Source organism: Dromiciops gliroides, chromosome 4, assembly GCF_019393635.1.
Source record: "Dromiciops gliroides isolate mDroGli1 chromosome 4, mDroGli1.pri, whole genome shotgun sequence".
NCBI lineage: Eukaryota > Metazoa > Chordata > Mammalia > Microbiotheria > Microbiotheriidae > Dromiciops > Dromiciops gliroides.
The window spans coordinates 220,136,374-220,162,760 of record NC_057864.1 but is presented as its reverse complement, the minus strand read 5'-3'; the positions used below and the strand labels follow the sequence as shown (position 1 = coordinate 220,162,760).

Below are 26,387 nucleotides of genomic sequence, written 5' to 3'. Positions count from 1 at the left end.
TTGCTAACAGAAAGCCCTACTCATATCCTTGTGTTCTGTTTTAAGCCCTTTGGTAGAGCTATAAAAGATGAGTTAAGTTATACGTATCAATGATTAATACAGACTATGGGCTGCCTATAGGAACTCTGCTTGTTTATTCCCTTTGACCTATTAGGCAGCATTCTCCCTATTGTCTCTGAATTCAAGTCAAAACTGGAAGGACAAGCATCAGCAAGCAGGGATAATGAAGCACCTGCTTGCTAAAATGAACCAACACTCTGATTCCTTTAAAAATATTACAAATTGCACGGGGATTTTTCAAATAGGACAAAAAAAACAACCAAAAACTCTCCACCTACGCCTGGATTTCCCCTAGAAGTCATACATCTAGTATAGAGTTCTTTGAACTGTGAAACTCAGTAGGGTGTTTCAATGTTTCACAAGCAACCATGGGCTTTCAAACTTCCTTTGTAAAAATTTTTTGTTGTTGTTCAATTGTTTTAATCATGTCCAACTCTTCATGAACCCCTTCAGAGTTTTCTTGGCAAAGAAACTAGGGTGATTTGCCATTTCCTACTCCAGTTCATTTTACAGATGCGGAAACTGAGGCAAACAGTGTTAAATGACTCGCCCAGGGTCACACAACTAGTAAGTATCTGAGGCTGGGCTCAAGCCAACTCAAGTCTTCTTAACTCCAGGCCCAGTCCTCTATCCACTGTGCCACCTAACTGTCCTTGTAAAATTACTAAATTTGGGGGGGTTTATATTTTAAATTTCTGTAAAGGCATAATTTCTGAATCTAGTTCCTTTCCCTTCTATCACCAAACTGTGCTCCCTTATCATAACAGAACTGTGGTTCTCAAACGTTCTTTGCTTATGGCACAGTATTCTTTGTTGTGAGGAATCAGGGTATGTTGGATGTTTAAGTTGGCAATAAAGAAGGGTTTCCACACAGTTGGACCTGGATGTTGGATTTACTCTTACTCACCTTCCTCTTTCTTTGATTCCCCAAGACTTACAATAGAAAATGCAGATATACATGCAATTGTGACCTTCATGAAACATCAGTCTTAAAAGAGTAGGCAGCAAACTGAAGCTGGGAGTTAGGGCTGATGAGTTTGGAAGTCTTGAAATGAGAAAAGGAGTTCTGTACTGATACAGAGGAAAGAGCTCTGGATTATGATGCAGAACTGGATTTTAGACCTGGCCACCATACTTAATTGTGTGACCTTAGAAAAGTCAAATTCTCCAAGAATATCAATTTATTCATCTATCCAATGGAGATAAATATCCCTGCCTCCCTCTCAGATTTGTAGTGAGAATCAAATTAAAATGTGCAATTAGGTTTGGAAAACTAAAGTGCTATGCAAATCTAAGGTGTTAGTTTGATCTTTATCCCAAATAGTTGTCACACATAAGAGATTTCAAACTGAAAGGGACCTTAGAGATCAGCTAGTCCAACCCCTTCATTTTACATATGACAAAACTGAAGCCCAAAGAAGTCAAGTGACTTGAACACATTAGTTCTCAAGTACAATCAAGGAAAGACCTTGCCTCCCTGCCCCTTTGCCCCGTGCCTTCCTTTCCCTGCATTTTAAATGTCTCCTTCACTATTGACTTTTTCCAGAGTATGTCCAGATCTCCCCTAACATTAAAAAATCTTTCCCTTAAAAAAAAAATCTTTCCCTTGGCTCATTACCCCATCCAGTTACTTTTCCATTTCTCTCTCCCTCTTCAATCCTAAATGTTCTTGGAATGTTGGATTTAAAAATAATAATGCTCCTATTTCCTTACTACAGCCATCACCTACTGCAGAGCCTGAAACATAGTGGGTGTTTAATAAATATTTGTTGATTGATACCCACTGACTCCTCAAAGCTTTGCCATTGGATTTTTGACTCCCCCTTTCTCTTCCCGTTCCTCTACTGAAATTGTGTTCTCAGAGATCACCAATGACTTCCTAATGACCAAATCCACTGGTCTTTTATAGCCTTCATTCTTCATTTCTTCTCAGCCATTATTAGACCAATACCTGACCCACTTTCCTTCCCTAAGCACTTCCTCTCCTGATTTTAGCTAGTGGCTACTTAAGTGCTTAAGGTGGGTATTTCCAAAGGTCTATCCTTGGCTCTCCTTATACTCACACCTACAACTTCAGCCATTACCTCTAATAAATGAATATCAAATGTATGTGTGTATGTGTGTATGTATATGTGTGTTTGTGTATAAATCCTGACTTCTTGAGCTACAGACCTCCATCTCTAATTGGCTACAGGATCTCTCTACCTTCATGTCCCACTAGTAAGTCAAACAGATCTAAAACTGAGATCATTGTCTTCTCTCTAAACCTGATTTTCCTTCTAACTTAACTGTCTCCTGCAATAGTACCTTTCTCAGCTTCTTTATCATATTAAAAAAGTGGCATTATCTTTGACTCTCACCACTCAAATCTAGTCATCAGTTCTGCCTCCATAAAAGCTCTCACTTCCATCTCCTCTCTCTTCCCACCAAACTACCTAAGTAGGAATAATGAAAGGCAGCATCTCAAAATATAATGAAAAAAGCACTGTACTTAAAGACAGTAGCAGCCAGGATTTAAATCCCACCTCACTCACTTATGAGCCATGTGGCCATAGGCAAGTCATTTAACTTCCTTGGTCCTTACGTTCTCTATCTTTAAGATGAGTACATACACCTCAAGAGTAATATAGTTGGAGAGGACCTCAGAGGTTATCAAGGGACCATATTTTGGGTAATAATCCAGCAAAAGATAAAGAAAAGAAGAGTTAAATAAATAAAAAGAGAACTAAAAAAGGGCAGTTTCATGAAAATCCAGAGAGGAGAGAGCAGTCAGAAGGAAAGGGTGGTCAACAGCATCAAATGAGCAGAGAGATCAAGAAGAATGAAGATTGAGAAAAGGCAATTGATTTAGCATATAAAATCAGTAATGTCTTTGGAAAGAGCAGTTTCAGTTTAGTGATGATGTCTAACTGTAGACTGTAAAGTGTTTAGAAAAGAGTGAGAGGAGGATTTTCAACTGAGATAGCTACTTGAATGGACGGCAGACCAATCAGCTTCTATATACCTACTCTAGCAAAACTGTGAAGTTTGCAACAGCCTTAATAATCCATTAAGAAACTTAGTAAATAACTTCTTCAACCCCAGACTTGCTCAAAAAGTCAGTCAGAAACCCACAGGCAATAGGAAAGGGACCCTTTTCACAAAAGCCAGTCCCCATAAGGCAACCAGCCTGAAGTATTTATAGGATTTGTTCACTTTCTTTCATGGCTATTTTTTTCTTGTAATAAACATTTTTATTTATAGGTTTTTGGGGTTGTTTTTTTTACAATTTTTATCCCTCCTTCTGTCCCCTCTACTCTCCCTGAGGTGGTAAGCAATCATATATGGGTCATACATGTGCAATTATGTAAAACCTTACCACATCAGTCATTTTGTACAAGAAAACTTGAATAAAATAACAAAATGAAAAAAGTGAAAAATAGCATGATTCAGTTTGTACTCCATCAATATCAGTTCTTTCTTTGGAGGTGGATAGTATGCTTTGTCATTAGTCCATTGTATTGTTGAGAATAGTTAAGTTATTCCAGTTCTTCATCAAACAATATTGCTGTCTCTGCGCACAATATCCTCTTGGTTCTGCATACTTCACTATACATCAGTTCATACAAGTCTTTCCAGGCCTTTCTGAAATCATCCTGCTTGTCATTTTTTATAGCACAATAATATTCCATCACCATCATATACAAAAGCTTATTTAGCCATTCTCCAATTGGTGGGAATTCCTTTGATTTCCAATTCTTACATGGCTATTTTTTGACATTATATTAATTGAAAAGAAGTTTCTTGTTGCTTGTTAAACTGAGACATTTCTTTAGAAAAATATTTTCATTGATAAATTTTGTTTTAAAACACCTGATATCTCAAACACTCAATCTCAAGGAAATCATAGTCTAATAATGGGTGGAGCAAAAATGTTAATAGCTATGTGCCTACAAGATAGGATAAATTGTAATCAACAAAGAGAAGGGCCTGGTATTAAGGAGGATTAAGAAATGCTTCCTAAAGAAGATGGAACTTTACCTGGGATTTGATTGGAAGCCAGGGAGGTCAAGAGACAGAGATGAAGAGTGGGAATTCCAGGCATGAGGGACTGAGCCAGTGAAAATGTAGAAAGTAGGGAGATAAAATATCTTGTATTAGGAACAGCAAGGAGATCAATGTCACTGGGTCACAGAGCACAATATAAGGGACAGGTAATAAAATATTAGGAAACTGGAAAAATAGGAGGGGACCAGATTATGAAGGGCTTTAAAAACCAAACAGAAGATTTTACACTTAATTCTGAAGGTGAAAGGGAGTCACTAAAGTTTTTTGAATGGGGGTAGGGAGGTGGGAGATGAAATCTACACTTTAGGGACATCACTTTGACAGATAAGTTGGACTAGAATGGGGAGAAATAAGGCAAGGAAGATCAGTTAGAGGCTACTCCAACAGACATAAGGGCCTATACCAGAATGGTAGGCAGTGTCACAGGAAAGAAGCGCCAGCAATTTATCCACTGTACCACCTAGCTATCTCAACCAAAACTGTTTATTCCGGAGTTACCAAAAATCTGAATTGCCAAATCTAAGGGCCTTTTCTCAATCCTTTATCTTTCTTAATCAATTTGTAGTTTCAGACACTTTTGATCACCTTGTCTTGGATATTCTCTTCTCTATAGGTTTTCATGACACCACTTACCTCCTTCTCATCCTTCCTTCAGGACTCAGCTCTCCATTCGCTCTGACTTGGAGCCATTAATGAATTTGGTGTCTCATCATTCCATTGGTTCTGGATCCACTTACCCATATAATAATTTTGCCCTCATCTCTATCCATCTTATCTAAAAAGATATCATTTAGATAACTTTTGCTGAATTTAATTATATTATGTTAACATGGAATGAGGAGTGGTTTAGGGGACATAGTACAGGCCTCTAACCCAGGAAAACCTGGATTCAAGTCCTGCCTCTGACACCTACTGGCTATATGACACTAGGCAACTCAATCTTTCAGTGCTCTAGACAACTTTTTAGCACTATAAGTTACAGGGAAAAGGGCAGACTTGAATTACAAAAAGGAATTTCCTTATGTTCCCTAAATTAATGAAACCAGGGGTCTACTAGGGTCTATCCTTCTGTTAATACCATTCCCAGATATTGTTGGCTTATGAAAAAGATAAGATAAAGAAGAAGAAAAAAGGAAAAATAAATTTATCAGATTAGGCAAAGTACATAAGGTAGTAGAGGCAATAATAGTAGCAGTGAAAGTAGAAGTAGCAATAGCAGCCATTATACCCATATCCTAGGGTTGGAACAATAGTCCAAAAGGCCTTCCTGCATCCCTCCTACATCCCCATTCATACTGCTAATAAAATTCCTTATACAGTACTTAGATCTGGCCATGTTACAGCCTAGTTCATAAATCTTTTATTTTTTAAAAAAATCTAAATTCCCAACTACCTATGAAGTTAAGTTAAAACTCCTTTGCCTAGCATTCAAGGCCCTCAAAATACTGTTATCACCGAATTTTTCCAGACTTATCTCATGCTATTCCCCTCCATGTACTAGACAGCCCAATCAAAATAGACTGTCTTCCAAGCATGCCTCTCATCTTTGATCACATTGTTTCCATTGCTTGAAATGTCTTCCTGTTCCTCTCTACTTCTCAAATTCCTATACATTCATCAAACCCCAAATCAAATGTCATTTGTCCATGAAACCTTCCCTGATCCCTTGACAGTAACAACTTGTCCCCCCATATAATACTTTGCTCAGCAACTATTTAATGTATCCATACAATATTATGTACTAGTTACCTGAATTTGTCTTATTCTCCTATTAGATTATAAACCTAGATGTGGGTATAATGTCTAAGCAAAATTTTTCATCTACCCAGTTCCTAGCACAAAGTATATTTTTGATAAATGTTTTTTAAATGAATCATCTAGAAAATAAATGGTATGAGTTTGCTATTCACAGGTCAAGAATATATACTTTCTTTACTTTGTCCTGGATACAGAACAGCATAAAAATGAACGGCATTTTTATTACGACCTCCATCTCTAACCATAAAACCTTGCTTTTGACTATAAAGTTACATGTAGTCTTCCCCAAAAAATAAAATATTGTTTCATACAAGCTAGTATAAATTAATTCTGATAATTTAAAGGTAAATTATATTAAAACTCTATTACTTACTCAAAGTTCCATGAACATCATTTTAATTGGAAAAAACCCATGACTTTAAACACACTGAATCTTAGACACACTTTTCATAGAGAATCTATTAGAATCCAAAAACTATAAGCATATTGTTACATTACTTATAATTTCAGTATTTATCATAAGAGTAGAGTAGGCAGTATTATCACATCTACCTACCAAACTTCAAAATAATCTGAAAGTAATTTTGTAAAAAGAAAGAAGCCCAAAATACCAGATACTTTTTTCATCATGTTTAATGAATAAAAATAGAAGTAAATTTTAATCCTAACCCAGAATATCCCTGTTCCCAATTTGTTAATGTCAAAAACATTTTGGATTGATAAATACTTTGTTGACCTTTGTCATAAAATTAACCCAGCCTCATAACCCCTGTAACTTCTGACCAAGTGCCAGTAAAGACAAAGGAGGAGTTGGCTCTGAAACATAGTTAATTAATTAAGTAGTATAAGCATTGAGAGTTTAATTTCAAAGAAAAGAATCTGGTTGGTAATAATTCACTTGTGAAAAGGGGCAGCTGACAGGGACAGCTAGTTTACCCCTTTTCTAAAAGAGAAGGTGAAGATAAATGAAACAATTCCCATACTACATTTTCTCCTTTTATATGAAAACCTTGCAATAAGAAGACTCCATAGCCTAGGTTCATTTTCAGCCCCACCCCAGAAAGCACATAAAAGGCCTAGCAAATCTGTCTTCAAGCTTCACATTACTCGTCAACATACATACAGAAATTTCCCAACCCATAGCAGAAGTTTTGAGTATTATCTTGGACTCACCATCCTCTTCCTCTGTTTTAAGGACCATCTTGTCTAACTGGATAAAATATTTAGGTCTCAGCCGAGTTTACTCCTCTCAGTTGGTTTCTTCTGGTAAAAGATGTAACTAAAGAGAAAGCTTTCCAAACTAAGTAAGATTTCGTGGCCCAGCAATACCTGTAAATCTGTCTAGCCACTAGGACAGCTCAGAGCAGCTTCCTGAACTGAAAGCTACAAATACACAGAGCCAATCAGTAAACAGCCAGAAAAGGAGTGTCATTCCCTGTTGAATCACCACCACCTAGTTCCTGTCAAGCTGAAGTACCTTCCTATAAAGAAAGTTAACTCTTTTAGTACCTACAGTGTGTCTAATGGGGAGACAAATTATTACAACAGTTTAACTGTCTTCACAAATACAATCAAATCAGATTTAACCATTAAAACTGCCTGCTCTCCTATACTTTAGCCCCAATTCTTAGATTACAACAGGAAGAAGCCCTGTCTTCTCATGATGAGATCATAGTTTATTTCAAAAGAGAATGACTAAAAAAAAAAGAGAGAGAGAGAATGACTAGTCAGAGTTCATCACATCACAGGTCAAATGGACAAGATTTTATGAGCTAATAAAAGTTCAGAACATTGCACATAGTTAAGTACTCAATAAATGAATGATATGAACAAAGCAAGCAAAACACCAAATCCAAAGCAAAATGCCAAATGTGAGTTCTTCCTTTCTAATCATCAGTACACTTTTTCTATTGTACCTCCCCTATCAGCTTTATTCTTGTATAACCCCTGTCCCAAACACCATTGGAACTCTCTGCTGGGCGATGAAATCCCAGCCTTTTGTGAGTCAAAGGACAGTGTTGGCAAGAGGTCTGAGAGCTCCAGCCTTTACCAGTCCACCTTCAGAGATTTGTTCTTTGGTTGCTTCTGTCTTGCCAATCCCACTTCAGGTTGTTTAAGAAAAATACCCTGGGAAAACATGAGTGGAAGCAGTAGTCTCTGTCATGTTTCTATTCCAAACTTTCTACTTGCTAGCTGATCCTGAAAATGACCAGGGAGCCACTGGCATTTTATTGAGGGGGTAAGGGAGTCATATGGTCAGTCCTGCCCTTTAAAAAATCACTTTGTGCACAATGTTCTCTTGGTTCTGTTCACTTCACTATACATCATTTCACACATGTCTTTCCAGGCCTTTCTGAAGTCATCCTGCTTGAAGAACTGTGAATGACTTGACTATTCTCAACAATACAATGATCCAAGACAATCCCAAAGGACTATTGATGAAGCATACTATCCACCTCCAAAGAAAGAACTGATATTGATGGAACAGGCTGAGCATGCTATTTTTCACTTAAATTTTTTTTCTTTTAATCAAGTTTTCTTGTATAAAATGACAAATATGGTAAGGTTTTACATAATTATACATGTATAACCCGTATCTGATTGTTTGCCATCTCAAGGAGAGGGAAGAGGAGGGAAGGAAAGAGGGATGAAAATTGAAACACAAAACTATAAATAAAAATGTTCATCACAAAAAAAAAAAATCACTTTGGTGGCTGAGTGAAGAGGACTAGAGTGTGGAGAGACTTGAGGCAGGTATACTCACCAGTAGGCTTTAGCAATAGTCCTGGCATGTGGAGATGAAGACCTACACCAGCATGATAGCAATATCAGAGGAGAAGATAATCTTGTAACCAAAGGTGGTTTTTTTCCTTGTTATTTTTTAGATTTAGTTTGAGGGAAGCAAAAATGAGCTAAACTTCTGCCAAAATTCAGCAACAAAGAGGTCCTAGCTAGTCAAAACTATGTGGATTTAAACTAAGACAAAATGGTGATTCTCTCCACCTGGAGAAAAAGGTACAGATCCTGAATTATTTAATTAAATGTGAAGAACAGCAGGCTTCCCCATCTTATCCTTCCTTTCTAAGAATAACTAAAAAGAAATGATATCTAACTTATAGAAGAAGAAAGAAACTTAGATCCTAAGTTCTTAAAATTTTTTTTTAAAAAAAGATTTATGTGAGAAACAGCAAGATATAATAGAAAGGACACTGGATTGGAGTCAGAAAATCCGAGTTCCAATCTTGGCTTTGCCACATAGTAATTCTGCAATTTAAGCAAAATCACTTCACATTCAGCTCTAAATCCAATGTGCTATGATTCAAAGGAAAAAATAAAATAGAAGAAAATTCAATTATATCTTCACTGCTTGTCTTTTCCCTTTCTCCAAAAACGCAACAAAAATATTATCTCCTTGAAGGCTTCAGCAATCCATAACAACAAAATAACAACACATATTTATATAAGAGTTAAATTTTACAAAATACTTTCTTCTCAACAAGTTTATGAGCTGAGTAGTATGTTAACTCTACCACCTCCTGTATGTTAAAGTCCCTCACTTCCTCCTACTAGGCCCAGTTCAACTTGTCTTCCATTCTAGATGTCCTAGCATTACTTCAAATTCAACATGTTCAAAACTAAACAATTTCCTCAAAACTGACCTCTCGTTTTAAGGTCATTAATACTGTTAAAAGAAAGCTCCACCTTGCTGCCTGTCATTGAGCTTTATAATGTTGGAGTAAATTTTTATTCTTCCCTCTCTTTTACCTCCTACATCAGTTGTCAGATGCTCTTGAATCTACTAGGTCCAAAATCCATCCTCTCTCTCCCTCATACCTAATTCCACTATCATAATTCATAACATCATTTTCCTCCCCAAGACTATTATAATTGTCAACTGCTCTTCCTACTTTTAATCTATTTCCTTTTCCAATATTTCCTTCATACCAAAGATTAATGTCCAAGAAATCTCACCAGTGTATTACTTTGATCACCTCATTTCTCTACTCAAAAATCTTCAGAAGCTTCCAATTGCCTACTAAAATATAAACCCTTGATTCGGGCATTTAAAGTCCTCTACAACCTGGTTCCAATCTACCTTATCTCATACTGCTCCCCTTGATGAAACCTATGTTCCAGCTAAACTGGAATACTTTTCATTTGCTATTCTCTTCCTTCAAACATTATCTTTTTTTTTTTTCCTTGATTATTGCTTTAGCTTCCTGATTAGTCTTCCTGCTTCATTCAGGTCATTCCCTTTTACAGTCTATCTTCCACATAGCTGCTAAGAGTGATATTTATAAGGTGTGGGTCTGGTGATGTCACTCTTCTGTAAATTCCAATGGCTCTCTAATGCCTGGTACATAGTAGGCACTTAATGTTTGTTGACTTCATTCTAGGATCAAATATATAGACTCTTCTATTTGAATTTGAAGCCCTTGATTGCCTGATTCCAGTTTACCTTTCCAGGCTTATTATAACACTGTTGTCCTTCACACGCTCTTTGGTCCAGCCAAATAGACCTTGCTGTTCTGCACACATGACATCCCAGCTCCTATATCCATGCTGGCACCACTACCTTCTTTCCTCTGCCTCTTGAAATTCCTGGCTTCCGTCAGGGTTTAGCTCAGACAGCACTGCCTACATGAGGCCTTTTCTAATGCAGCCCAACTGCTGCTGTCTCCCCTGCTCTCAAAAAATTACCTTGACAATATTTTACATATCCTTAAATGCATACATGTTATTCTCTCAATTGAATGTAAGTTCTTTGTGGGCAGGAACAATTTCATTTTTATATTTATACCTCTAGTGATTGGCACACAGTAACTGATTAATAAATTCTTGATTAATTTATCTTTGTGATTTTGTTTATGCCATCTCCTGTGGACAGAATGGACTTCTACCAATCTCTTCCTCCCCCAGCTAATCTCCATATGCTAAAGTACATCCTTCCTTTCAAGCTTTAACTCATGGGCTTTCTCTCTAATGAAGACTTCCCTAACTCTATCCAATTGATTCCAAATTTTTCATATCACTTTGCCTGAAACATTCCTTTGTACTTTTCACTCTCTTACATCTCCATTATTGGTTTATCTCCCTAGTCCACATAACATCTAAAGTTGCTTAGAACAGAATCTGTGTCACTGCTATCATTGTATCCCCAGCATAATCTTTTGCATACCATATAAGCTGATAAAATTTAATGCATCAGTGATGTTTATGAAATGTATGTACATACATATAATATAGAATGTATTTACATATATTATGCATATGAGAATTCTCAGTATGAAAACTCCCTCCATCAATGTAGATCAGCAACTTGTTTACAATTTATAGTCTTAGAGAGTTACCTTAGGTATTGAGAGATAAAGTGACTTGCCAATGATAACACAGCTTGTATGGGTCAGGGGGCAGATCTTTGAACCCATGTCTTCCTTTCTCCCAAGCTTACTTTCCATCTACTAGGCCTCTTAGGAATTTACAATTGAGAATTTTATCAAGAGAGTGTATGCTTCACAGAGGGGTTGGAATAGATGGCCCCAAGTTCTCTAACAATGATAAGTCTGGTTCTCTGAGTTCTACTTTAATAATTCAGTGAATCTATATCCTCTTAAATGCAGGTATTCTCCTCTGATGATACAGGTGGATTTTACTTCTAGAAGCCTTCCCAGTTTTTATTTATGAGGAACTAGTCAATTTTGGTAATATGCTGACATCAAATTATGTCCATATTTTTTTCATTGCCCTCTGGGTATCCCAGAATTTTAAAGTTTCTCCCCCAACAAGTTTTCTCTCATGTACATGTTAAGATAATATAAGATCCTTGACAGAAGCGAAAACAGACAACTTTGTTCAATAATCTGATTATTAATATCAGGCAAGAAATAAAGCTGGAAGAGATATGTTTGCTAAAAATGTTAGCCAGTCATGAAAGATACCCAGGGAAGAGTTCAAATGGAAGAAAAACTTCCCAATATGTGATGAGGTCATCAGCTGGTCTTTTGTGGATGACATTGTGCTGATAAAAAAAAGCCACAGAGCATTAAAAAGCCTCACTAATGAGATCCATAACCCATTCAAAAGAGTTTAGCCTAACAATCCACAGAAGAAAATTCAAGTAGATGAAAAATGTTTTGTGCCCAGACTGTCACATGCAGTTGAATAGATAACCCATTGAGTTAGTCCATCATTATATTTATCTTGGAGAGAAAATGCAGAGAAACAATGAGATGGGCCAAGAATTAAATAAAAGGAATAAAAGTTGGCTGGAATTTCATTTAGGAAATTGAAACAAAAACCTATCTTTCTAAAAATTTTATCTTATTTTTATTGATAGCTATATTTAGAAATGATTATGATTTAAAAACAAAAGTTATCTCTCTCCTACCCAGCAAACCACCTTTTATAACAAAGATGTTTTAAGAGGAGAAACAGTTCAACAAAACTAATTAACCTATCAACCACATCTGACAATATATGCAATACTTTATACTGATAGTCCCTTTTTATCATCTCTTCCAGGAACAACCCTGGTTGAGATTAGCATTGAGTTTCTTCTTCTGTTTATTCCACATACATTGTTATAGTCATAAAACATATCCTTTTCTTGGTTCTATCAGCTCATACAAGTTTTCCCAGTGCTTTTCCATTTTCTTCATATGCATCTTTTCTTACCACATAAGTAACATTTAATTGAATTCACTCACCACAATTTGCTTAGTTGTCCCCTGATCAAAAAATATCTACTTTGTTTCCTGTTGTTTGTTTCAACAAAAAAAGTGCTGCTCTGAATATTTTTATGTATATAGGACATAGATATAGGCCTAACAGTGGGATCTCTGTATCAATGTGTATGAACATTTTAGTCACTCTTTTTGCATAATTAACAACTGCTTTCCAGAATGGTTGAGCCAATTCACAGTTCCACCAGAGTGTATTAGAGTGCTTGTCTTTCTATAGTCCCTCCCACACTGACTAGTCTCATCTTCTATCACCTTTGTTAATTTACTAGATATAAGTTGAAACCTCAGCATTGTTCTGATTTGCATTTGTATTACTGATGTATGAGGGCAATCTTTCAAATGGTTAATAGTGTACAATTATTTTGAGAAATTATGAGTATCCTTTGAATACTATCTACTGGGGAATGGTGCTTGATCCTATATATTTGTGCTAATTCCTTAAACATCTTAGATGCCAGACCCTCATCAGAAATAATTTATGCCAAGATATTTTCCCCAATTAAAACCCACCCTTCTAATCCTAGCTACATTAATTTGGTATGTGTACGTTTCAATTTGGTGTAGTCTAAATTCTCTTTTTGTCTTTTGTGATCTGCTCTATCCATACAGTGGTTAAGAACCTGTGATGTTTAAAATCTAAATTGTGGTCGCCTTAAATCAGAAGCTTCAGCTCCAGTCTAGTCTAGAGTTCCAGCCTGGTTGGGTTCTTCCTGAAGTCCTCCTCCACGAGCCTGTGTTAATCAGGAACACCCTTAGCAAGCTGTTTGTGGAAGCTTTTTTATAGATCTGGAACAGAGGCGGTCCTTATACACTGCTTCAAGGTGATTGGTTGGCGGCATCCAAGTCCATTGTCTTTGAAGGTGTTCTCAAGTTGAGTTCACAGTCTAGTTTCTGAGAACAATACCTTCTTAAGGGATAGCCAGGTATGATTACAATCCAATTAACTTGAAGTAGGCTTAATCAGCAGTCAATCACTCTCACTTGATTCAATCAGTATAGATTAATCTCCAGGTAGGTCTTTGAGTATCTGCTAAATCCCATTATTTCATCACAAACCCCACCCCTATTCCCCAATCCCAAATCATATTTGTTAAAGGTACTTGATCTCATTCTCTTCTAATTTTTTGTTGATGTTGACACTTCATTATCAGATCATGTATCAATTTTGAGCTCATTGTGGTATCTGTTGCAAAGTGATCTAAATTTAATTTCTGCCAAACTGCTTTCTAGTTCTCCCCAGGGGGGTTTGGTTGAATAGAGTCCTTCCCCAAATTATTTTTGTTTTTTCTATCTATCAAGCAGAGGGTTACTAAAATTGGTTGAAAACCTATATTTTTTACACAAATATTCCTTCATGTAATACTTTATGGCTACAAACTAGGGAATCTCAAGTAACCTTTCTCTCGAACACACCTAAATTCACATGAATTGGCAACAAAACTGTACAACATGGCCAGGTCCTTCAAGGTCTGGCAAGGTGAGAAAGAATTCCAGTGGCTTCCTTCCTATTGCCTCCAGGAACAAATACAAAATGGTCTGTTTGGCATTCAAAGCCCTACATAAACTACCCCCCTCCTATCTTTCCTAGCCTATCTTTCACCTTACTCCCCAAAATATACTCTTTGCTCCAGTGACACTGGCCTCCTAGCTATTTCATAAACAAGACACTTCATCTTTCAGAAAATGTGGGCATTTTCTCTGGCTATTCCCCATGCCTGGAATGCTCTCCCTCTCCTACTCCAGCTACTGCCTTGCTTTAAATCCCAATGAAAATTCTATTTTTTACTGGAAGTCTTCCCCAACCCCTCTTAATTCTAGTGCTCTCCTTCTTTTAATTATTTCCTATTCATTTTGCTTTGTATATATTTATTTGCATATTGCCTCCCCCATTAGATTGTAATGTCCTTGAGAGCGGGGACTATCTTTTGCCTCTTTTTGTATCCCCAAAGCTTAGCACAGTGCCTGGGACATAGTGGGCACTTAATAATTATTGATTCATTGATCAATCTCCTCACTAGACTTTTAAATCAAGGCTGAGATAAGCCATCTCCAAATACTCTGCTAAGTTTCTAGAGGCCTAGAAGGTCACAATAATGTCATGTTTGCCCCCAAATAGTACCCAGGACACAGTGTACTATCCAGAAACACCCAACCTCTTGCTCATGTTTGATGCAGAGAGGACTTATAGAGGCCTCTGAAGACATAGCAACACTGAGGATCAAAAAGTAGAATGCTGTGCTGAAATTTAGCACAAATTAAACTTTATAAATATGGAACGTTTTAATCATTTGCCTTCATCAGGAGATAGCACTGTTACTGTGGCTAGATTCATTAAAAAATAAGGTTCCCACTTCTTCCTACTCTTCTCAGTTCTGTGATACTGAACCTCCTGTTGCCAAAGAATAAACCTTTCTTCTCAAAGGAGGAAGTGTACTGCAGCTGTTCATTTATTCCCATCCATTTTAACCTACCCCTCCCAATGTCTAAATTTGCCTATCTCTTCCCCTGCATTCTATGGAATGCCTAATCCATAATTAACAAACTTCTTCTCATTTTACACCATTTACTCTCTTGCTCCTTCCATCTTTTGAAACTGAGACTTGGATCCTTTCTGATATTACTGCACCTCTGGCCACATCTTCTAATACTTGTTGCACTATAACTCATACCCTCAGACTAGTTGTGATAGGGAAATGGAAAGGGGAAGTAAGAATGCTCCTTGCTCCTCAATGACACTTCCAGACTCCTCCTCTACCATACCCAGAATCTTCATCCAAATTTATCATCCAATCCAGATTGTATTAGCTATTATATACTGATCCCTAGGATATTCTCTTTTCTTTCTCAGTGAGTTCAGTATCTGGCCCACAGTCTTCCTCTCTTACCCTATTCCTGTCCTTATGCAAGGAGATTTTCAAATGCATACCGAAATTCCCTCAAATACCCTAACTTCCCAATTCCTCATCTATTCAGTTCACATGTCTCTTGCATCTTTAAAAAAAAACAACCCTCATTTTATCCTACTATGCCCATCAGCTACAGTTATGAATCTCTTCCCCCCTTTTCAGCCAAACTTATTGAAAAAGCCATCAACATACAAGTCTCTTTACTTTCTCTCCTCTCACTCTTGTAAACCTTCTGCAACCAGGCTTCCAAACTCATCACTCAATAGACTGGTCTCTATGGAGTTACCAATAATTTCTTAATTGCCAAATTTAGTGGCTTCTGCTCAGTCATCATCCTTCTTCACCTCTCTGCAGTACTTGAGACTGTTGCCCCTCCTGGATACTCTCTCCTCTCTGGGTTTTATTCTGCTCTCTTGGTTTTTCCTTCTATCTAAATAACTGCTCCTTCTGACCCTCCTTTGCTCTATCTTCATCCATGGAATACCTATTAAATGGAAGTATCCGGCAAGATTCTATCCTGGGGACTCTTTTCGCTTTAAATTATCTCATTTGGTAAACTCATCAGTTACCATCAGTTTAATTATCATTTCTATGAAAATGATTGCCAGATCTATTCATCTGACCCTAGTCTCTCTTCTGGAATTCACTCCTGAACATCAACTACCTACAAGATATTTAAAATTTGATGTCCTAGAGGCATCTTAAATTCAAGATGTCCAAAACCGAGCTCATTTCATCTCACTATTGAGGGTACCACCATCCTTCCAGGTTAAACGCTTTAAGGCAGAGACTGCTTCTGCATATTTATTGGGATTTTATTTGTTTCTTATTTCACACATTTCCTGGTATATACTAAGTACTTAATAAATGTTTGCATTGATTGATTGATTAAAAAAGACAAAGATTTCAGGGAAAGATACTTTATTAAGTTATAAGGAAGGGAAAGTGGAGGAAAAGATAAAATTGCCTTTAATATAATGAAATGTTAAGACCATTTGAGGTAGATGAAAAACTCAGTCATAATGTTAAGACTCTAGGGACTAAATTAGGTACTAATGACTTCAGTGGGAGTAATGTGTGAAGGAGATGATTATACTTTCAAGAGTTTGGGATTTTGTTTTTTACTATATTTTCACTTTCTACATTTTTATTTATGACTTATTTTTAATATAAAAAGGTTTCTGATGCTTTTAATATTGTTAATGCTTATTGAAATGTTACTGTTTTCCTTTAAGCATGTACTTTTACAGGAAGTTTACTGAATTCTCAAATTTGGTTTCATTACATCTTGATCCCACATTTTCTTCCCAAAGGAATACATTTCTGATTGAATAATGCAAACTGACAAAAAAAAAAAAACCAGGATTCATAAAGGATCAAAGATTTGGACCTAAAAGAGACCTTATACAACATCCAGCTAATCCCCCACACTTTAAAGATGAGGTTAGGCCCAGAAAGGTTAAGTGATGAGACAATAGCTTTACAACACACACTCTGGTATAAACTAGATCATATTTTTATAAGAAGTAATGGGATATGGGGCAGCTAGATGGCACAGTGGTTAAACTGCTGGCCATGGACTCAGGAAGACCTGAGTTCAAATCCAACCTCAGACACTCGATACGTACTAGCTGTGTGACCCTGGGCAAGTCACTTAACCTCAATTGCCTCACTAAAAAAAAAAAAAGTAATGGGATACAAAAATCAAGCAAATGTTAGGATGTTGAAACTTGATAAAAGATAACCTTTCCACTTGGATCCTTAAATTGGGCAAAACCCATATAATATGATCCCAACCAACATTGATTTTGTACTAATCAAACCCTATTATGATGTCATGAAATCTTTCTAGTAAGCAAGTAGTCCATTTATAAAGTTACTACAGAATTAATTGGTCTCTATAATGTTTTGGTTGTCATCTCTTCACAAGACAAATTAATTCCATTATTTGGTGTGTGCCTACATTGATAAAGATGAACTGGTATAAATTTAATGAAGAGAATCCTAAATGATATAAGAGACTGATGACAAATCCAGAAAGAATAGAAAAAGTATGGACCAAGAAAATTAATGAGATTAAGCTCACATCAGTTCAAAATAATCCACTTATGCCTCAATGAGATTTTACTAATGTGTGTTATAAAGCTATTGCCATAAAAAGTCATACTGTCATTAAAAAAAAATAACAGAACCCCTTATTCTTAGTTATATGCCAAAAAATAAGAACTCAAATAAAATAAGGGATTACTTACAAAAATTAAAATCCTAAAATTAATAGAATACCAAATAGAGATCACATAATCCAATCTCAGAAAAGGGAATTGAACCAGCTATAAAAGAACAAATAAAGGAAAAAATTCTGTGATCCAAATAGATTTAAAGGATAATTCTGTAAAACTTTTTTTTTTTTTAGTGAGGCAGTTGGGGTTAAGTGACTTGCCCAGGGTCACACAGCTAGTGGTAAGTGTTAAGTGTCTGAGGCCGAATTTGAACTCAGGTACTCCTGACTCCAGGGCTGGTGCTCTATCCACTGCGCCACCTAGCTGCCCCCATAAAACTTTTAAAGAACAATTAGTATGTACAATGCAAAATTCTTAAAAGTTGAAGGGAGAAAAGCACTCAAACTCCTATTTTGAGATCAATACAGTCCTAATATCTAATTAGGGATTTAAAAAAATAAAGAGAACTATAGACTAATATCATTAATGAATATCAATTCAAAATTTTTAATAAAATCTTGGCAAAAAGGTTACGAAAATTTATATCTAAAAAAAATTTTACTATTATCATGTTGGCTTTATGCCAGGGATTCCAGGATGATTTAACATTAAGAAAACAAAATAAAAATATCCCAAACCACATGATTATTTCATTAGGTACAGAAAAAGCCTTTGACAAAGTATAATACTCATTTATGCTATTTAAAAAAAAAAACAAACCACACAAAGTATCAGCATAGAGAGATCTTTTCCTAAAATGATAAAAAGTATCTATTTAAAACTAAAAACAAGTATAATCTGCAAGGGGAAAAAATACAGGAATAATTCAAAGATGCCAATTTCCCCACTATTTGACATAGTTCCAGAAGAGAAGGAAATTAAGGGCATAAAAGTAAGAAAAGAGGAAATAAAACTATTCCCATTTTCTGATGACATGATGGTTTGTTTAGAAACTTTGGGGGAATCAGCAGATAACTAATCGAGACAATTAGCAACTTCAATAAGGTTTCAAGAAACAAAATTAACTGATAAAAAATCAATTTTCTATGTAATAGTAACAAAATCCAGAAAGCAATAGGAGAAAAGGAAGTCCCATTTAAAAAAAAAACCTATAAAATGCATAAAATATCTGGGAATCCATCTTCCAAATCATACTCAATACCTATATAGATAAATTACAGAGCACTCCTTAAAGAAAGAAAGGGCAATTTAAATAGCTGGAGGAATGTACACTAGTCAAGACTAGGCTGTTGGGCAGTCAATAAAGATTTAAGTGCCTATGTGCCACATATGTATGTATGTATGTATGTGTGTGTATATATGTATGTGTGTATGTATATACATATATATATATATTTTAATCTGGCTTCATATACTTAATAGCTGTGTGACCCTGGGCAAGTTACTTAACTTCTGTTTGCCTCAGTTTCTTCTACTGTAAAATGGAAAGAATACTAGCACTTACCTCCCAGGATTGTTGTATGTATGTATGTATGTATGTGTGTGTGTGTGTATGTGTATGTGTGTGTATACATACACACACATATGAGGGCAAAAATACAGTATGTCCCTCAAGGAGTTCCATTGTAATGATGGAGACAACATGCAAAAAACTATACATATATGGTATAATATAGATAAAATGTAAATTGAAGGTAAGAATGTGGCTAAATGTCCCTTCTCTTTGACCCAGAGATTCCACTCCAAGGCATTTACTCAAAGTAGGTCAATGTCAAAAGAAAAGTTCCTAGAGATAGCAAAATAGCAAAATCCTGGAATGACTAAACAAATTGTTCATTAATATGAGTACAACAGTGCAGTAAGAAATAATGTACACCAATGGTGTCAAACCCAAATAGAAACTGATCCCTACAGGCCTTATGCTGACTTAGAAAACCACAAATTAATTTATCTATGTTGTACTATATTTTTATTTATTTTGTTAAATATTTCTCAATTACATTTTAATCTGCTTCTGCAATGTATAGTACCTCAGATGTACATGATACTCACAGAAAGGAAGACCCTTTTGAATTGATGCAAAGAGAAGTAAGCAGAATCAGAAAAACAACATATACAATGAATGCAACAATGGAAAAAGAAAGAACACCACTGTAATCAAAACGAAAGCTGCATAATTATAACGACTATGTTTGGATGCAAAGAGATATGAAAAGATACTTCCCTTTCAAATCTCTCCACTCAGCCTCCTTTGCAGAAGTGAAAGACTGGGGGTGTGGGATACTCCATACTGTATTACGTTAGACTTTTTTGATTTGTTGTTTAGTTTTGCAAAACTGGTTTTTTCTTTCTTCCTTGCTTCAAACTTTATATGGGATGACTTTCTGAGATGAGGTAAGGGAAGGAATAATAAGAACTAGAAATGATATTTAAAAAGAAGACATCAATAAAGTTTTTAATGTGACTTTTTTTTATTAAGTGAAATTCAGAACAAGTTGGACAATGCCTTATGTTTGGTTGACCTCTACGTATCACTTCACACTTTGGCCATTCTCTTCTGGATACCACCACATTTCCATGATAATGCTCTCACTTCTCCTACTGAACTGAAACTCCCTTCTTGTACTTCCTGCTGGATCAATCAATCAAGTATTTGTTAAATGCCTAGTAATGTTCCAAGCACTGTGCTAGGCACTAGGCATGTAAATACAAAAAAGGAAATAATCCCTATTCCCAAGAAGCTTACATCCTATTGGAGGAGACATCAAGTACGTATATAAGTATATACAAATAAATACACAGTAGTTAAATGCGAGTATAGGAGGAAGGGGGCTAGATTTGGGGCAGGAGAGAGGGGGTAGTGGATCTGGAAAGGCTTCATATAGAAGCTGGTGCTTAAGTTGGGTTTTGAAAAAAGAGAGGGATTTTCTGAGGTAAAGAGAAAGTGCACTCCAGGCACAGGGAGAGTACAAAGGAATAGAGATTGGAAATGGAGGTCAGGGTATGTGAAAGAGAACAAAGGCCAGTTTAATTATGTTACAGTGTGGGAGGGTAGGGTTAGAGAGAGGTAAATGATATACAACAAGGCTGCAAATACTGGTTATTTTCCTTATTTAAAACTAGCCCTGTATCCAGCTATAAAACTCTAATTAATCAAAACGGAAGATTTAGGGGAGAGGTTTATATATTACTTTACTCATATTTGTCAGTATTTTAAATAGTTTTACAACAGTATTCATTAATAATATTGGCCTTTTCTTATCCTTACTTCTAACTATGGGCAAACCCTGAGGAACTGTCTGGGGCCCTCTTCTTCTCTCACTATACTTTTTTAGTGATACTGTGAGCTTTCATGGGTTTAATTATATCATCTATATAAATAATCTCATTTCTATATTATATACTTAGCCCTACTCTCTCTCTTGAGCTCAAATATCACACCACCTTAATAGTTACCTCCAACTAGATATTCCACATGCAGTTCAAACTCAACATATCCAAAAGATAAGACATCACCTATACACCCAAATCAACTCTTCTTAACATATCTATTACTGCTGACTGTGACATGATCCACAGTTACCCAGGCTCACAAATTCAGGGTTGTCATTAATTCATTCTACATTCAATTCATAGCCAAGTCTTAATGATTCTAGTTGGCAGAGTAGATAGAGCATTGGGACTGGAGTCAAGAAGACCTGACTTAATAGCTGTGTGACCCTGGACAAGTCACTTAACCTGTTTGCCTCAGTTTCTTCTACTGTAAAATGGAAAGAATGCTAGCACTTACCACCACCACCACCCCCCAGGACTGTTGTAAAAACCAAGTGAGATAATATTTTTAAAGCACTTTGCAAACCCTAAAGCTCTATAGAAACACTAGTTGTTGTCATCATCATCATTACAACCTGATCCCCGTTCTAGTCTTATCAGGTGTTACTCAAAAATGGTCTTTTCTTGCTGTTCTTCACAGACAACATTCTATCACTTGAATGCCTTAACACTGGCTGTCCTCCATAGCTGGAATTGCACTCCCTCTTCACCTCCACATCTAAAAATCCTCAATTTCCTCAAAAACTCAGCTCAAAGGCCATGAAGTCTATTCTAATCCTACCAGATGTTAGCTTTTTCTTCCCTCCATCTCCCTCTATACCTAACATTACCTTGTATTTATTTGGTATATTTTTATGTCCCACCCCCAGCAAATCACAGAATTAGAGTTTTGAAAAGACATCATCAATCATCTGATCCAACCCATTCCTGAAAGAAATCACCACTATAACATGTCTGACAAACAATAACCAAGTTCTGCTTGAAGAGCTTCAGAGAGGAAGAACCCACTACCTCTCAAGGCAATTCAATCCACTTGTGGGCAACTTTAATTATGAGGAAGTTTTCCCTGACATCAAACCTAAATTTGCCTCTTTAAAACTTCTACCATTTGCTCCTGGTTCTTCTCTCTGGGGCCAAAAAGAAAAAGTCCAACCCATATGACAGCCCTGCAAATATTTCAACATAATTATCATGTTCTCCCTTCCCTGGGTGGCTAGCTGGTACAGTGGTTTAAGCACTGGGCCTGCAGTCAGTGTTAGAAAGGATTTTAGAGGTTCCACTCTCTCATTTTACAGATAAGGAAAGAGGCCCAAAGAGGTTAAATGATTTGTCTAAGGTCACACAAAGTACTAAGTTGAAGAACTGAGATTTGAATTTAGTGCCTTTTCCACTGTACCTTTTAATTTAAATTTAATTGAATTTAATTTTAATTGAATTTAAATTGAATTTTCCACTGCATCTTTTAATTGTAGTCTACTTCATGGAAAGAAATTTTCATTGCATACTATACAAAATTATACCACAGCACAAGCAAGAAGATACATTCATACCTACATCATCACTACATCAAGCTCTTGCTATCTAGCCTGCTTCTGAGAACACTACATTAATGACAACCATTCGTCTCCATACATAATTCTGGAAACTTCTGCAACAATAGGATTGTGCATGTGTATTTATGCACTGAAATAGTGACCATGGGAATATTGAGGCAAGTTATGGAATTAAAATTAAAGTGACAAAACTTGAAGAGACCTAAGAGGTAATCTAGTCTAACATTTACCATTTACATTGAGTATGAACAACTTCCACTTAAATATCCCTAATGATTAGGGAGTCATAACCCCCTAAGGCAACCTATTTCACTTTGAAATTATTCTAATCATTAGATATTGTTTCCTTACAAAGAGTCCAAATTCTGCCTCCCCCTTAATTCTTCCCACTAGCCTTGGTTTTGCCCTCTGAAGTCATATTAAATTAATTTAATCCCTTTTCCACATGGTGAGATGAGACTTTCTTCCTTTAGGATTGTACTCAACAGTACCACAGTAGTGTATAAACCCTTGTCGTGTTTCTAAAGGGAAGGTTCTTAATCTTTTTTGTGTCATTGGCCCCTCTGGCAATTTGGGGAAGCCTATGGACCCCTTTCTCAGAATGTTTTTAAATGCATAAAATAAATAGAATTACAAAAGAAGCATTATACTGAAATAGTTATCAAAATATTTTTAAAACGCAAATTCACAGGTGCAATATTAAGAGCACTTGATAAAAAGTGTTATCAGTAGATTAAAAAACAATCATTATGATGTTAAATTAAAAAGGAAACAAACACCTCTTCCCCAGAGCATGAGCAGTATAAAGATGAGAGGATGAGGGAAAGAACATAAAATTGACATGAAACTCACACCAACACTAAACCTTTCTTCTCTCTCCCCTTTTTAACTACCCCTACCCATAGCCACGGCGAATGAAGAGATCATACATACTGAACAAAGACATACTAAAAGTTCAATCTACACTGCCCTCCACTGGCTACAAAGGGAATCAGGTTTATTTCTGAAGGATTAATAACTTAGCAAATTCTGCTGATGAATTTAAATTTCTTTTCTGTGTTATATATGAGGAATAAAGTTAAAGATATTCTCTTCAATTTCAGCCTCTTTCAAGTCTCATGTTTCCTCCCATTTGTAAGAAGACTTCATTCAAATCTAAAAGAGTACAATCAACCCTCAATTACTTGTACTAATAGTAGGAAACAGTCTCACAGATAATCTCATATATCTGCACTCATTATAGTTGCTTTATAGTAGCATCTAAGGGGATGCTACTATAATAACTGCTGAAGAAAAAAAAGGCACAAGCAACACAAGGTGGATTCACTCATTCAGTCAGTCAACAGGCATTTATTAACCTATCATATGCCAAGCACTAAATGCTTGGGAATATAAATACAAGCAAAAATACAGTCCCTGCCCTCAAGGAGCTCATTTTAATGGGGGAAGACAACACATAAGAGGAAGCTGAAAAAAAGTATTTATGAGAAATGAGGGATGCAGGGGGAAGATCAAGGTACTTGATGTGGTGATATGGTAGAGAAAATCTGGAGTGCAGCCAGAAAAGGAATGTAACATGGTTTGCCTGTGTGCCCTACTTAAATGAAAGTTCTGGGAGAAGCCTTCCAAAGAAAGGGGATGGATGGCAAGGGTGGAAGGTATTTTCAATATATGAATTCCAAGGCTGGAGTGAGCTTCCGAGATGAAGAAGTTTCTATAGCACAGAAAAAAAAAATCCAATGGTCCCCCTGGCATTTATGTTTCCAAAGGTAGGCCCTATTCAACAAATACACTCCAGCATCTTCTCCCATAACATATTTCACTCTCTTCCACCCCTAGAGCCTAGACACCCTGGTCAGCAACCAAGGGGCCCAGGTTGAGTCAGCAGTCATATCCAAAATGTATTGTCACTAGAACCATATCCTCTGCAACCAGGTGGTCCAGGCCAAGGTCAGAGCGAGGGGTGTGGACATCAAAAGTTTAGACCTCACCACCTCAGTTTTTTGGCAATGGAAAAACTGATAAAGGGAAGGTGCATGTCCCAAGCTCCCTCAGTCAGTCAAGGTCCTGGTTTCTTTTCTGTTGGTGGGATCTAACTGCCTCAAGTCTCTCCCTACTCCAATCTTCATTCCATTCAAATACCAAAATGATTTTCCTAAAGCAAAGCTCCAACCATGTTACACATACCCACTCAATACATTCCATTGGCTCCATATCACCTCCAGAACCAAATAAAAATCCTGTTGGCATTCAAAGCCCTTCATAACTTAGTTCTCTGCTCCAAAGTTTCTGGTCTTCTTGTACCTTACTCTCCGCTATAGCCTCTTTGATCAGGTGACACTGACTTCCTTGCTGTTCCCCAAACAAGACATCTCCAACTCTCAGCTCTGGGCATGTTCTCTGATTATCCTCCATGCCTGTAATACCTCCTTACTTCCCAGGCTTCCTTCAAGTCCCAACTAAAATCTCATCTTCTACACAAAGCTTTTCCAAAACTCCCAATTCTAGTGTCTTTCTTCTGTTATTTCCTATTTATTGTGTATATCATTTGTTTTTACATATTCATTTGTCCTCCCCATTAGACTGTGAACTCCTTGAGAGTAGGGACTATCTTTTGCCTTTTTGTAGCCCCAGTGCATAACACAGTGTCTGACGCTTAATAAATGTTTACTGGACTGACTGGCAGTTAAAAGAATTTCCCTCACAAAATCCTCGATAAGGTAGTCATCCAGACTATATTGGAAGACTTCTAATGATGGGGAGGTCACAACTTTATAAGAAAATCCATTCCATTTTTGGAAATCCTTAGAAATTTCTGCTTTGTATTAAGCTAAAATTTACCTCCCTATAACTTTCATCCAATGGTCTTGCTTCTATCCTCTAGACTACCATGAGATATATGTGTATATACACATATAATCCTCTTAATATATAATCCTCTTTCCATACAACAACCCCCTGGAGTATTTGAAGACAACTGAATTAAACACTCACAGTTCCTTTAACCATTCCATATATCAATGGTTTTCTGACCTGCACCATCCTGGCAACCTTTCTCTGGTTACACTTGTCATTGTCTCTTAAAAAACGAAACCTGGGGGGCAGCTATGTGGCACAGTGGATAGAGCACCGGCCCTGGATTCAGGAGGACCTGAGTTCAAATACAGCCTCAGACGCTTGACACATACTAGCTGTGTGACCCTGGGCAAGTCACTTAACCCCCATTGCCCCACCAAAAAAAAAAAAAAAACCTGTCTTGGTGCTGCTTAAATTAAATTGTTGAGGTATGATTATAATAACCATGCTAGTTGAGAAAATATAGCTCCCTCTTGTCTTTGTAGGGGTGAGATCATATAGGTGGAATGCTGCATATGTGGTCAAAAGTAACTGATATATAAATTGATTCTGCTGAACTGGGTTGTTTTGTTTTGTTTTGTTTTTAACCTTTCCTTTTAAATCTTTGATATAAGGAATGGCTCACTAGGAAAGGAAAAGAAAGAAAGGCATGTACTCAGAAACATCACATGCTAATAAAAATAACTATACAAGAAAAAATGAAACCAGATTTAAACATAATACTCCAAATATGGTAGGACAAATACAGGGTATATAATTTATGGTCTACACCAGTGATTTTATTTGTTCAGTGGGGAAATTCTTACCAATGTAGAATCAACAACAGCTCTGCAAATTAGAATCTTCAAAGCTTTCCAGGGTACTGAAGGTAATATGACTCCTCCAAAGTCAAACAATCATTTTCATAGTTAATTAATACTTGAACAAAAGTCCTGATTTGACTCTGAGACT

General features: G+C 36.5%; 1 protein-coding gene across 5 annotated transcripts in view; it reads right to left on the bottom strand.

The window, feature by feature from the left end:
- CYTH1 (cytohesin 1) overlaps nt 1–26,387 on the bottom strand; it is a 179,207-nt gene that overhangs the window by 96,320 nt on the left and 56,500 nt on the right. The window contains exon 1 of one of the 5 annotated variants that reach the window (XM_044001779.1): nt 7,039–7,141. The exons of the other annotated variants lie outside the window; for them this stretch is intronic. Coding sequence (XP_043857714.1) covers nt 7,039–7,066 — 28 coding nt within the window. The 5' untranslated portion in view covers nt 7,067–7,141. Of the gene's footprint in view, nt 1–7,038; nt 7,142–26,387 lie in introns of those variants that run through there. 5 annotated transcript variants of the gene reach the window in all.